Consider the following 14,457-nt stretch of genomic DNA (forward strand, 5'->3'; position numbering starts at 1 on the left):
GGCATTCTGTTAGCAAAAAAATGAATGACCTTTCAGATCACGATCCACAAATTTTAACCCCAAAAGATTTTTGTGCTGCAACACATGTTAAATATAGTTATCAACTTTTTAGGAAAGCTGATCGAGTTGCTGTAGAGACTTTTGTAAACCTTATCAAGGAACAAGAGTGGCAAGATGTTTACAGTGCTGATACAGTAGACGATAAATATAATGCTTTCCTCAAGACTTTTCTTGTGCTCTTTGAAAGTTGCTTTTTAATAGAACGTTCAAAAAAAGGGTACTAGCACAAACAGGCAGCCTGGGTGGCTGACTAGAGGGATAAGAATGTCCTGTAAAACAAAGTGGCAATTATATCAAAACGTTAAAAAACAGTCAAAATCTAAATGCAGCAGCCCATTACAAACAGTATTGTAAGTTGCTTAAAAAAGTTATTAGAAAGGCAAAAATTATGTGGTATGCAGATAGAATAGCTAAGTCTCAGGATAAAATTAAAACCATATGGTCAGTCGTAAAGGAAGTGGCTGGTCTGCAAAGACAGGTCGAGGATATAGAATCACTGCATAGTGGGAATGTCTGTTACTGATAAGTCCCATATATGTACAGTATTTAATAATCACTTTCTGAATATAGAAGGTGAACTAAACAGAAACCTAGTCCCAACAGGGAATCATATAGCGCTCGTAGAAAAAAGTGTTCCAAGACTGTTACTTGTAATGCTCCTCCATGATACTAACAAGAGGGAGATTGAGTTAATAATTAAATCACTAAAGATCAAGAACTCTCGTGGATATGACAGGGTATGTAGCAGAATACTGAAGTATTGTTCTATGTATGTTAGCCCAGTACTTAGCCATATCTGTAACTTTTCCTTTCGGAGTGGTCAGTTTCCTGACAGATTAAAGTATTCGGTAGTGAAGCCACTTTATAAAAAGGGCAACAGGGATAATGTTGACAATTATAGACCTATTTCTATGCCATCGGTGTTTGCCAAACTTATCGAGAAGGTTGTATATGCAAGGTTACTGGCGCATTTAAATTCACATAATTTGCTGTCAAATGTACAGTTTGGTTTTAGGAATGCTTTACAAATGAAAATGCTGTAGTTTCTTTTCTCCATGAGGTTTTGGACGGATTAAATAAAAGGTTGCAAACGCTAGGTGTTTTCTTTGATTTAACGAAGGCTTTTGACTATGTTGACCACAAAATATTACTGCAGAAGTTGGACCATTATGGAGTAAGAGGAATAGCTTACAATTGGTTCACCTCTTACTTTAAGAACAGAAAGCAGAAGGTAATTCTCCGCAATATTGAGAGTGGCAGTGATGTTCAGTCCCAATGGGGCACTTAAGTGGGGAGTTCCCCAAGGGTCAGTGCTGGGGTTGCTGCTGTTTCTTATTTATATAAATCATATGCCTTCTAGTATTACAGGTGATTCAAAAATATTTCTGTTTGCTGATGACACCAGCTTGGTAGTGAATGATCTTGTGTGTAATATTGAAACATTATCAAATAATTTAGTTCATGAAATAAGTTCGTGGCTTGTGGAGAATAATCTCATGCTAAATCACAGTAAGACTCATTTTTACAGTTTCTAACTTACAGTTCAACAAGAACTGATATTTTGATCAGACAGAATGGGCATATTATAAGCAAGACGGAACAGTTCAAGTTCCTAGGCGTTAGGATAGTTAGTAAGCTGTTGTGAAAAGCCCATGTTCAGGATCCTGTTCAGAAACTAAATGCTGCTTTATTTACCATTAGAACAGTATCTGAAATAAGTGACAGTTCAACACGAAAAGTAGTCTACTTCGCATATTTTCATACGCTTATGTCATATGGTATTATTTTTTGGGATGATTCTTCTGATTCAAAAGGGTATTTTTGGCTCAAAAATGGGCTGTTCAAGCTATATGTGGTGTAAGTTCGAGAACCTCTTGTCGACACCTATTCAATAGCCTGGGAATTCTGGCATTGCCCTCACAGTATATATTTTCTTTAATGTCGTTTGTTGTTAGCAATATTAGCTTATTCACAAGAGTTAGCAGCTTTCAATCGGTTAATACTAGGCAGAAATCAAATCTGCGTGTGGAATGCACTTCCTTGACTCTTGTGCAGAAAAGAGTGCAGTATTCTGCTGCATCCATTTTCAATAAGCTACCAGCAGAACTCAAAAATCTTAGCAGTAGCCCAAACACTTCTAAATCTAAACTGAAGAGTTTCCTCATGGCTCACTCCTATTTTGTCAAGGTGCTCCTGGAAGAGCTGAAAAATTAAGCAAATTCCAGTGTTACATTGTTGATTTTCTTTATTTAAACTTACGAATTGTCACCTGAATACGTTTCTTGTATTTCATTTTATCTGTTTCTACTATCGTGTTTAGTTTCATGTATTGACTCGTTCCATGACCATGGAGACTTCTCCTTAATTTGGTCCCACAGAACAATAAATAAAATGAAATAAATAAACAAATGTAATTTCTAACTGTTAAGAAGTGTATTTACATCCATTCTTGAAAGTAAGCTTTCAAGTTTCAGTTTACATTTATATTCAAGCATTTGCCATTATTTCTTTCACCATCTCATGATCATTTCCCTTGAGAGAAACAAACCTGCACCCATTCTCGTTGTCCTCCTTTGTATGCACTGAATAACCTCTGTTAGTCCTCCTCCGCCCCCCCCTCCACACACACACACACACACACACACACACACACACACACACACACACACACACAGAATTTCTAGCTTTCGCAGCCGATGGTTGCTTCTTCAGGAAGGAGAGGGAAAGACTAAAGGATGTGGGTTTTAAGGGAGAGGGTAAGGAGTCATTCCAATCCCGGGAGCAGAAAGACTTACCTTAGGGGGAAAAAAAAAAGGACAGGTGTACACTCGCGCACACACACACATATCCATCCGGACATACACAGACAAGCAGACATTTGTAAAGCTTCTGCCAGGCCTCAATCTCCGCTAATTTCAAGTTGCTGCCACTCATACCTCACCTGTCTTTCAACAACATCTTTGCCTCTGCACTTCTACCTTGACTGACATCTCTGCCCAAACTCTTTGCCTTTACAAATGTCTGCTTGTGTGTGTGTGTGTGTGTGTGTGTGTGTGTGTGTGTGTGTGTGTGTGTGTGTGTGTGTGTGTGTGTGAGCGTGCGAGTGTACACCTGTCCTTTTTTCCCCTAAGGTAAGTCTTTCCGCTCCCGGGATTGGAATGACTCCTTACCCTCTCCCTTAAAACCCACATCCTTTCGTCTTTCCCTCTCCTTCCCTCTTTCCTGAAGAAGCAACCGTCGGCTGCAAAAGCTGGAAATTCTGTGTGTGTGTGTGTGTGTGTGTGTGTGTGTGTGTGTGTGTGTGTGTGTGTGTGTGTGTGTGTGGCGCTTTCCCGCTTGGTAAGTCTTGGAATCTGTTTTGAATATTTATATGGGTTTTTCCACACAATACTTCATTACAGACAACTACATCATCTACAAAAATCCAGAGATTACTACTGTAAGAAACAATTGAGGAAAAAACACTTCTGACCTCCAGGAAGAGCTATTTATTAATCTCCTGGTAGTAAATTTTGGTACTGAACTGGCAAAAGAAAATAACTTACGCAACAAACTCTTGTTGTTTCTCCCCCCCCCCCCCCCCCCACCCAAATGAATATTGTTTCTCCATGAACACACTAAACTACTGTCCACTATTCAGCTTCTCTGGCACATCACCAGTCTTGTCAGCAGGAAAATCCTTAAACATCCAATCTGAATCCCACACTATTAATACGGTCTGCAGGGTCATTAATATACAACATGGACAGCAAGGGTTCCAAAGCACTTGCCTGGGGCACATCCGAAGTTACTTTTAAATCTCTCGACAACTCCCTCCAACATAACATGCTGTATGCTCCCTACCAAAAAAACCTCTATTTCATTAGAAATTTTGCATGATACCTCAATATGATAGCACTTTCGATAAAATGTGTAGAAGTGGTATTGAGTCAAATGACTCTCCAAAATCTAGAAATGCTGCACATACCTCACTACTCAATCAAAATTATTCAGTTCATCAGGTGAAAAAAGTGAGTTATTTTCACCAGGATCAGTATTTTCAGAATCCATGCTGGCTGACATGAAAGATCATTTATGTCAAGTTCAGAATATGTTCTAAGATTCTACAGTGAATGGACGTCATGTATATTGGACAATAGTTTTGTGGGTCACTTCTACTGTCCTTTTAGATCGGCGTGACCTGTGCTCTCCTACAGCCAGAGGCACAATTTTCTGTTCGAGGGATCTTTGATGTGTTATGGTTAAGGGGGGCTAACTACCACAAATTCTGTATACAGGGTGAGTCACATAACATTACCGCTGGATATATTTCGTAAACCACATCAAATACTGACAAATCGATTCCACAGACCGAACGTGAGGAGAGGGGCTAGTGTAATTGGTTAATACAAACCATAAAAATGCACGGAAGTATGTTTTTTAACACAAACCTACATTTTTTAAATAAATGGAACCCCTTTTGTTTTGTTAGCACATCTGAACATATAAACAAATACGTAATCAGTGCCGTTTGTTGCATTGTAAAATGTTAATTACATCCGGAGATACTATAACCTAAAGTTGACGCTCGAGTACCACTCCTCCGCTGTTCGATCACGTGTACCTGAGAGCACCGAATTACATAGGGATCCAAAGGGAACAGTGATGGACCTTAGGTACAGAAGAGACTGGAACAGCACATTACGTCCACATGCTAACACCTTTTTATTGGTCTTTTTCACTGACACACATGTACATTACCATGAGGGGTGAGGTACATGTTCACACGTGGTTTCCGTTTTCAATTACGGACTGGAATAGAGTGTGTCCCGACATGTCAGGCCAATAGATGTTCAATGTGGTGGCCATCATTTGCTGCACACAATTGTAATCTATAGCATAATGAATGTCTTACATGCCACAGTACATCTGGTGTAATGTCGCCGCAGGCTGCCACAGTACGTTGTTTCATATCCTCTGGTGTTGTAGGCACATCACGGTACACATTCTCCTTTAATGTACCCCACAGAAAGAAGTTCAGAGGTGTAAGATCAGGAGAATGGGCTGGCCAATTTACGCGTCGTCCACGTCCTATGAAACGCCCGTCGAACATCCTGTCGAGTGTCAGCCTAGTGTTAATAGCGGAATGTGCAGGTGCACTATCATGCTGATACCACATGCGTTGACGCGTTTCCAGTGGGACATTTTCGAGCAACATTTGCAGATCATTCTGTAGAAACGCGATGTATGTTGCAGCTGTTTGGGCCCCTGCAATGAAGTGTGGACTAATGAGGTGGTCGCCAATGATTCCAAACCATACATTCACAGTCAACTGTCGCTGTCACACTACCTGTCTGAGCCAGCGAGGATTGTCCACGGACCAGTAATGCATGTTCCGTAGATTCACTGCCCCGTGGTTTGTGAAACCAGCTTCATCGGTAAACAGGTAGAACTGCAACGCATTCTCTGTTAATGCCCATTGACAGAATTGCACTCGATGATTAGTCATCACCATGTAATTGCTCATGTAGCGACACATGAAACGGGTGAAAGCGGTGACGATGCAGTATGCATATGACACTACTTTGACTCAGTCCACCAGCTCTCGCAATGTCCCATGTACTCATGTGCGGGTTCATGGCAACAGCAGCTAACACACCAACTGCACCCGCTTCTCCTGTGACGGGCCTGTTAAAGACCCGTTTGCATGCTATGACCATACCTGTTGCTATAGTTGGCGGTAGATGTTTTGCAATGTGCGGCACGTTGGATGCTCTCTGTCCGGGTACCGTTCCGCATACACCCTGCAGGCTTCAGCTGCATTTCGTAGACACTCGCCATAGATGAGTATCATCTCCGCATTTTCAGAGTTCGAATACATCATGGTCACAGTTCCTACAACACTACGCTATCGCAGACGTCTGGTAACATGATGTACTACAGTTGGTCTGTGTGCAGAGAGAAATGCAGAATAACAATAGCAGCAAGCGCTACATGCACACACTGCAACAGCTAGACCAAACCACAACAGTGCACTACAGCCACACTTGTAAACACGGTCATCATCGTAAACATGTCCCTGCAGCTGCTGCTCACCGACCGTGGCCCGTGTTTGTTACAACACGCAACTGAGCGTCGGAGGTTTCAAGCGTCAACTTTAGGTTACAATATCTCCGGATGTAATTAACATTTTACAATGCAACAAACGGCACTGATTACGTATTTGTTTATCTGTTCAGATGTGCTAACAAAACTAATGGGGTTCCATTTTAAAAATGTAGGTTTGTGTTAAAAAACTTACTTCCATGCATTTTTGTATGGTTTGTATTAAACAATTACACTAGCCCCTCTCCTCACGTTCGGTCTGTGGAATCGATTTGTCAGTATTTGATGTGGTTTACGAAATATATCCAGCGGTAATATTAGGTGACTCACCCTGTATAATCTGATAGGGATGCCTTCGTGTCCTGGAGCTTTGTTCAATTTTAGTGATTTCAGCTGATTCTCAATACCATGGTCTCACCCACATTGCCAAGGCTGCTGAGAGTCCACTACATAAGAATATCGGCATATAGACATTGTGTGTGTGTGTGTGTGTGTGTGTGTGTGTGTGTGTGTGTGTGTGTGTGTGACGGTATTTCCCTAATATAACAATATTAAACTGGCAATATTGAGTGCCAATATCTTTATTTCATATTTTTTCAGAATTGTCATTAAATATTCAAAGTTGTTCGTTTGAAATTTTAGTAGAATATAATTTGACTTTCACTGTGTGAAGGAGTCTTACTACTTCCAATCTTTCTCTTTGATGTGTAAAGCAATTTATGAGGTACAAAGTAAGTCCAATTGCACTCAGGAGTGGTGTTGTGAACGGAATACCAAGATTTACAATGTGAAGGAACAGTGTAGCAGTTGTAATAAGAAACAAAAATCTAAATGACAAGATAGATCTTTATTGTGGGTGGAGATTTCTGTGGGAAAAAGCTGACAATCAGCACTACCAACAGAAACTGCAACATTTACCGTCACCACAATGGCAAAATGAAAAGAACTGGGAAGTGTTTCAGACTTCCCAGACAAAACTGATGTGACGAAAAAGTACGACAGATCCTTTTGATGCCTTTCATTGTGCCGCATGCAGTTACCATTGTCAGCAAAGTGGTTGTCACTAAGTGTGAACGTGCATTGCCCTTTAAATTTTTGCTATAAGGGGGGATAGGTAAGCTGCTAGCTTGTTGATGCACAAAATACCTAATAATAAATCAATACTTAAACATACAGCTCTAAAACCAGCAGTATATTTACAATGTGCAGCCAATATTTTTGTAGGCAGGTATAGTGTTATTTTTTCATTGATATATAGGCTTTTTTATATATATTGAGGGCCGATAATGATTTTTTTAAACATTTTAAAAAATATCAACACTTCTATTTGGTGCAGTCTCAATCTCATTCCATGTTTTGAGGGCCCTGATGAAAAACCTTTGTGCCATTTGTTTCTGACACAGATGTGCACACCTGGGTACAGTCACGGTTCTGTAGGCAACAACAAATACGGTTCCATAAACATACTGACCACTTTATTACTCAGTGGGATAAATTTATTAAAAGTTACAGCAATTTCTTTTGAAATAATCAATTTACTTAATTTTTTCCATTTGTCCTGTTTTCATTTGACTGCCCCTTATGCTACAAAAACTTTCATTAGCAAAATTCTTTCAACAGCAGTTCATAGCAACTCTCATGATTCTGGGTACACTTGCTACTCAGCAATATCCACTGCATAGTCTGGCTTTCTTCAAGTTAATGTTGAAAGGGTATGTACAAGATGGGGGAACAAAGTGAGCTGAAGATTTTTTCCCCTGACGATGAGTGAGGGACTACTGCCCTCCCCTTGCCCCCGATTACATACACACTTCTTGTATAAGAAGTAATGGAGGTTATGCACAACACCATTTTTTTCTAATTTTGAGTACTCTTTACAAGCGAAGCTGCAGCACATCCACATACTTCACCTCATCTTCACTGATGCACAAATTACCAATGTGATGCCAAATAGAACAAATAACAGCTGGTGATAGTTACACCAGTCGGTAAAACCACCCCAGACGGCGTCTCCTAGCCCATAACAACATACAATTATTTCAATTCCATAAGAGAAAGATGTACTACCGCAAATATACATTTCCACATCAATTTTTTTATTATCCTCACAATATCTACCAATTTTCTTAATTTGGTCTATGTACATTCTTCGCTGGATTCCAGGAGATGAGGAAAGACCATGATGTCAACCCAATGGAAGGTAAGCAGGAGACATCAGGGAAAAAAAAACCACAGAAGCAACATAAATGCCTTTAACAAAGAACTGCACTGGACAGAAGAGTCTGAAGTCTTTATCCAACAGCAGAAGACGAATTGTCCCTTCAACCTAGGTTTCCATGAGAATACTCCTTGCCCACGTACTGCAATAACTTAAATACCTGGAAGTTACTGATAAATATCAAATGCACACAGAAAGGCAAGAAAACAATACCAGAAAATGGTTTACAAAATTTCCTTCACCTCAAACTAACATTTCAAAAGATATTTTAGGAAAAGTTGAAACAGGAACACATAGCAATGGCCAAATAAATAGGATAAATGTTTGTTATAAACAGTGATCAGCTCGGCTACTGACGATTTCTTATAGCTGAGAAAGGGAAGTATTTGCCATTGCATAACCTAACACACCTGTTAGATACTTTTCACAGTATATTAATCTGCATAGAAAGATAACGTTCAGATATTTAGTGCAAGTTACTCAGTCAGTTTGTCCCAAACTTTCCTACAAAATACTATTCAAATACAATTAATTATGACATTTGTGGTACATAAGATTAGCATCTCTGCAGGTTTTTTGTGTTCCACTATAGTGTTGACAGCAAATCTGCCCCCTCCCCCACTCTTATGCGCTTTTGTATGGCCAATAAGGGAGGGATCATATGTTAGCATCTGGCTGCTGCCAAACAGTGGTAAATAAAGCCACAGCTCCATCTTGCACTGGCACCCAGCTAACTAGGATGTATCACCTGCCTAACATTCTGTGAACACAATTTGATGATACCCACACCTTGTCTATCTCTACCTGGTACACTGCCCACCCATGTAATTCACAGCATCTGTCAATAACTACATGTTTAATGAAAGTGATATGTGAACACTTTAAAATTCACAGCCAGAATTAGGCCTACTGAACAAAAATGCAACACAATTTGACTGAAATTTCTAATCATTAAGACTAAGGAGTGATCCATAATAGCTTTGGAGAAAATTTATTAGGCGAGACGGCATTCATTCAGTACTAGTTATTCGTGATTACTAGTTTCAACAGTCAAGACCATCTTCTGATACGTAAAGTCTTATTTACATACAGTACATAAAGTGTTATAATAGCCATTACATACGAGTAAATGGAAATTCTACATTTTATATCTTTAAAAAAACTTCAGTCATGTGTGGAGTGTGCTACACAATATCCAACAGAATGTCAACACGGTATAAGTGATACAAGCAAAATTGAACAGGACCTACAAGAAGTTTTTTTTTTAAACGTATGAAAATACGGAATTTCCTTTTCTCATTTGTAATGACGAATAATGATTGTACAGGTACTTAAAGTAAATGCATCACTTCACATAGCAGAAGACGGCAGGCTTAGACCTAATTGTTGAAACCAATAATCCGGAATAGGTAATACTGAATGCAACCTTTGCTATTAAATTTTCTCCAAAGCAACAATTTTCATTATGACTACGATTATATATAAACCTGTGTTCCATCTATTGCATTGATGGGCTAATGAACAAATTTACGAAAGGTAGCCAGAGCTCTTTTTTTTTTTTTTTTTTTTAATTATGAAGCTGTGTATGATCCAGTTCACTGTGAATTACTGCAGTTGCTATATGCACTGGTACAATTCTGCAAGAAATACCAAGAGTGTAATTTGCTTGGAGAATGTCGTACCAAGTTTAAGGTAGGCCTACTCAGAATTAACTATGGCAGTGGAAAGAAGTAAACGCTAAACTCAAGTCTGACGTTCTTTTAAGATCTTAATGGACGTTTAAAATCCATTACGAAAGGTTGCCGACCACTCTAACCTGTGACGAAAGGAAGAAAATCGTCGCATCACATACGTCATGTAAAATTAATGATAAATGTTAAACTGTTTCTACCATTGCAGAGCTTATACAGGGTTATTTCCATTACCCTCAAACTTATGCACCTCACGATTACCTCTACACCATCTTTTCACAAGCTCTCTTTATAGCGAGACCACTTTCCTGAATATCCTCTCATTAGAGAAAATGTTTGAAAGTATTTCTAACTAAATTTCGCCATTACCGAGATTTTTATCTTCCGCTTTCTCTTTTGGGGCACTAACTCCCCAACCAGGAAAAATTTAAGGTACGAAATTACATCTTTTGTTCAGTTATGATAGTATTGTCAAAGTTGATCAGCAGAAGCGCGATTAATGACAAGACATTTTTCAACTTACCAATGTCGAACTTTGTCGACGACTTGCATGACACGTTTAATGTCATCTTTAGCTCGGCTTCGGGTTTCAGCTCTTACGGATCTCGACATCATTTTGGAAAATGATGCTCAAAGTCTAATGTCGGCTGCGCCAGATTGCATTTGTATCACCGCTTCTACCCTGGCTTCAGCAGACTACAAGCAACACTGTACACAACAAGCGAGACCACTTCGATATTGGATATTCCTTGGTATCACAGACATTCCAATAGATACAGGGATCAGTAATATGCAACAGCGAAACACCTTTGGACAGACGAATGTGCTTGCGTTTAGCTGCTTTTATTGATTTTGACCATTATGACAGAACGATTTGTAATTTATGTATGGTTTGGACGACTGAAAATCGATATAAATTTGGCAGAACGTAACATCGAACTATTCCACAAAACAATTCCAATAGCAGCATTCACACAGGCCATCAGTGAAAAGGTACTAAACCATTCATCGGCAAGAAATTTTTGAGTCTGCGAAGTACCACGAGTCGTAGAAGCGTTTATTTATTCGTCTTTTGGTCATTCATCACCACTGTAACACCGCCATTGGTGGACATATCAGCTGATGATGAGGTAATTAATATATATATATATATATATATATATATATATATATATATATATATATATATATATATATAAGTCAGTGTTTCATATGTGTGCTCTGACCTAAGTAGACTGTTTTGGCTTCTATCGTTCCACTTACCGTCACGTTGCTTCCAGCATGACGGAACAGGTGGATGTCTCTGCCCAGGTGTTGTTATTGTTCCAGCAGGTGCAGGACACCCACGAAGTCCTGATCGATTGGCTGGCTTGGCTTGGTCCTGGACTTGAATTTCGTGCATTCCCCCAATGAACGACTACACCAGCTCCCTTTAAATTGAAGGAACATTCATTCATGTCGCCTCCAGAGCTCTCCAACTGCCTCTTCCAGATCGATTCCATGGCCATGAGCTTCTGGACAGTCCTCCCCAGCGTTCCAACAGTTTTTCAAGAAAGTATGGGCAAAATACATTGTATGCAAGAAAAAGCACATCTTAGGCCACAGCATTACATATGATACCCAGCAGCACGCTTTCTTTCTGGCATAAACTTGCCCAGACATTTACCATCTTCTGCAACATCTTAATCCTGAATTGGAACGTCACACTCTGCCGTATCACAGATTTAAGTGCAGTTGGCTAGAATATTTTGACTACAAGGTGCATGTGGCAGCAGCCCAATACAAGTTTTTCAGCTGCCATAAACTTAATGGACAGTCTTACCGCAAATCGATCTCCTGTCTCCAGGGTTTATACCACGACTGCTCTTTCCAGCATAGTAATTATCAGTTTAAGCAATCACAAGTAGCTTCCTTGGTCCTAGACTTGGTTTTCTTGCATTCCCCAAATGAACGACTACACCAGATCCCTTTAAATTGAAGGAACCTTGCAGATACCCATCACAAGTGTTTACTGCCCAACCAACATGCTGCCCTCAGTCCCAGTCATGTCCACCACTCAGACAGGATTCACACAATGCATGTAACGACTCAGCAGCCAGACACCACCTTGGACAGCTCCATTCCTGCATACAGTGTTTTATTAGTCACCCGAGACACCAGTGCCACTAGAAGCGCGTTAAGTGCATCACTTACATGAAATCTGGACATAGGGCTGAAGTGTGCCAAGCAGTGCTCAAAATGAATGTCAATTGTACATGCACAGACCTCTCAGATGTAGGGGTGGGTGACATGGTGGAATTGTTCTTGAATATATCCTACGTACAATGTGGTTCCCCACTCAGAAGAATCTCTATGCCTCATGGTAGCCATCAACAATGTGCCTATCGAGCTGCAGATAGATATAAGGTGGTTCTCCACAACCATCATAGATTTGGCAGTGTTATTATCACATGGGGTCCCCTTCCCTTCAACTCTTTAACATTCTGTTGTGTAGTTATAGCAATGACATCATTAAAGTCAACAGCCAGTTTACAGTCCAAGTTCAATACTATGCAACCAGTCTCACAGCCAGGATTTTGGTTGTCCACAATCCTGGAGCCATCTTTCTCTTAGGCCTGAATCTACTCAATACTCTTGGCTCAGAAATCCACGAATATGCCTCCATTATCACCACTTGGCGCCAACCCCTGTCCTAAGACCTCTTTTCCAAGTGTAGCTCAGTGTTCACGCAACTTTCCTCAGCTCTCAAAAATTTTGAGGCACACATAGTTCTTGTTCCTTAAGTGATTCTGAAGCACTTCAAAGTAAGAAATGTTGTATTCAGAGACAAACTTGAGCTGGAGCTACAGTGGTTACAGGATGAGTGTATTCTCACTCCTCTTCCCAACAGCCAATGGGCTCCCCAAACAATGCATAGCGCATTTGCAGGGATGTCAGCATAATCATTATACCCAATCTGTCATAGTTGCTTATCCTACTTCCAAGGTAGAGTACATAATGACCAGTCTCGTGAGCAGCAAAATGTTTGTCAATTGGTATGTCTATCTTCAGCTTCTGTTGGTCAAGGAGTCCTGATGCTTCTTAATAATCAGTACTTCTTTTCGACTGTTTAAGTATAATAGACTTCCGTTTGACATTGCCAGTGCTCCAGCCATTTTTCAGCACTACCTTGAGACCTCACCTGCAGTGTGCCAGGCACAGTGAACTATTTGAATGACATTGTAGACAAGGATTTGGCTAACAACATCCACATACTGTTCACAATCGTCGAATAGGCAAACCTCAAATACAATAACGACAAGTGCTGTTGTTTCATTCCCCAAGTGGAAACTTGGGTCACATTTTTAGTGCACAATGCATCCGCCCTACCTCATAGTAAACTGAGATAGTGCAAAAACTTTCAGCCCCAACAAACACCAGAAAGGTGAAATCAGTGTAGCGGTAGCTCAGACTTTACTGTGAATTTATTCCGCTTGCAGCAGCCATTGCAGAATCATTAGATTTCCTCTTTTACAAAGATCACCATTGGCAATACGCCCCAGCATGTGATAAAGCCTTCTAGGATTTGAAACGACCTTGTCAACCCCTAATCCTGGCAGCCGATGCACCAGATTATGGCTTGGGGTGGTCCGTTCACATATAACCGCCAGTGTGGAGCAGTCAATTGCATTTGTGTCTAAAACTCTCTCCACTGCACAGAGTAACTACAGTCGGATAGAAAAATAAACCTTATAATCATACTTGACCTAAAAAGTCTTGTGGCTATATCGACAGCTGCCATTTCACGTTGCTCACAGACAACAAACCCTTACTCCCTCTTTTCACAGTATTGGCAAATATTCTGACCAAAACAGCAGGCTTACTTCAGTAGTGGTCTACTTTATTCAAATTATAAACGTGATATTCAACATAGTGCAATAACATAACATGCTAAATCTGACCTATCACATCTGCAATTGGGTCAGTACCCTGCCTTCGTCACAGATCTCAAAGTCTGCTTCTATCTGGACATCAGTGCCCATGTAGCCATGGATAACCTCCTATTGGACACCAAGCTCGTCACATGCTGCATGCTGAAGACTGAGTGCTCTGCAAGGTATTCTGCATGGTGTCGCCAGATGACAAGCAGCTGCAACACACAGAGGTTCAGGTCTACTGGTACTGCTGGAATGAGCTGTCCACGATATGTTCCTGCTCCAGGAGACAAACACAGCACCAGACCAGAATCACGATACTGATAGCTCTCCAACAGTTCATCTTATCTCTCTTCCACATCGGGTACTGGGGTGCTGTGTTCACAAATCGCCTGCCCCCCAACATCTCTACTGGCAGGGCATGGATTCAGCGATCACCCACATGGTTACCTCCTGCCCAATCTGCCAGAGCAAGCAGGCTGCAACCTCC

General features: G+C 40.5%; 1 protein-coding gene across 1 annotated transcript in view; it reads right to left on the bottom strand.

Moving 5' to 3' along the window:
• The window catches only part of LOC126272530 (B-cell CLL/lymphoma 7 protein family member B-A), a 46,152-nt gene extending 35,242 nt beyond the window's left edge, over positions 1-10,910 (bottom strand). The window contains exon 1 of the mRNA XM_049975447.1: positions 10,577-10,910. Coding sequence (XP_049831404.1) covers positions 10,577-10,668 — 92 coding nt within the window. The 5' untranslated portion in view covers positions 10,669-10,910. The remainder of the gene's footprint in view (positions 1-10,576) is intronic.
• Between the last annotated feature and the right edge of the window lie 3,547 nt (positions 10,911-14,457).

Source organism: Schistocerca gregaria, chromosome 1 (genome assembly GCF_023897955.1).
Source record: "Schistocerca gregaria isolate iqSchGreg1 chromosome 1, iqSchGreg1.2, whole genome shotgun sequence".
Taxonomy (NCBI): Eukaryota; Metazoa; Arthropoda; class Insecta; order Orthoptera; family Acrididae; genus Schistocerca; species Schistocerca gregaria.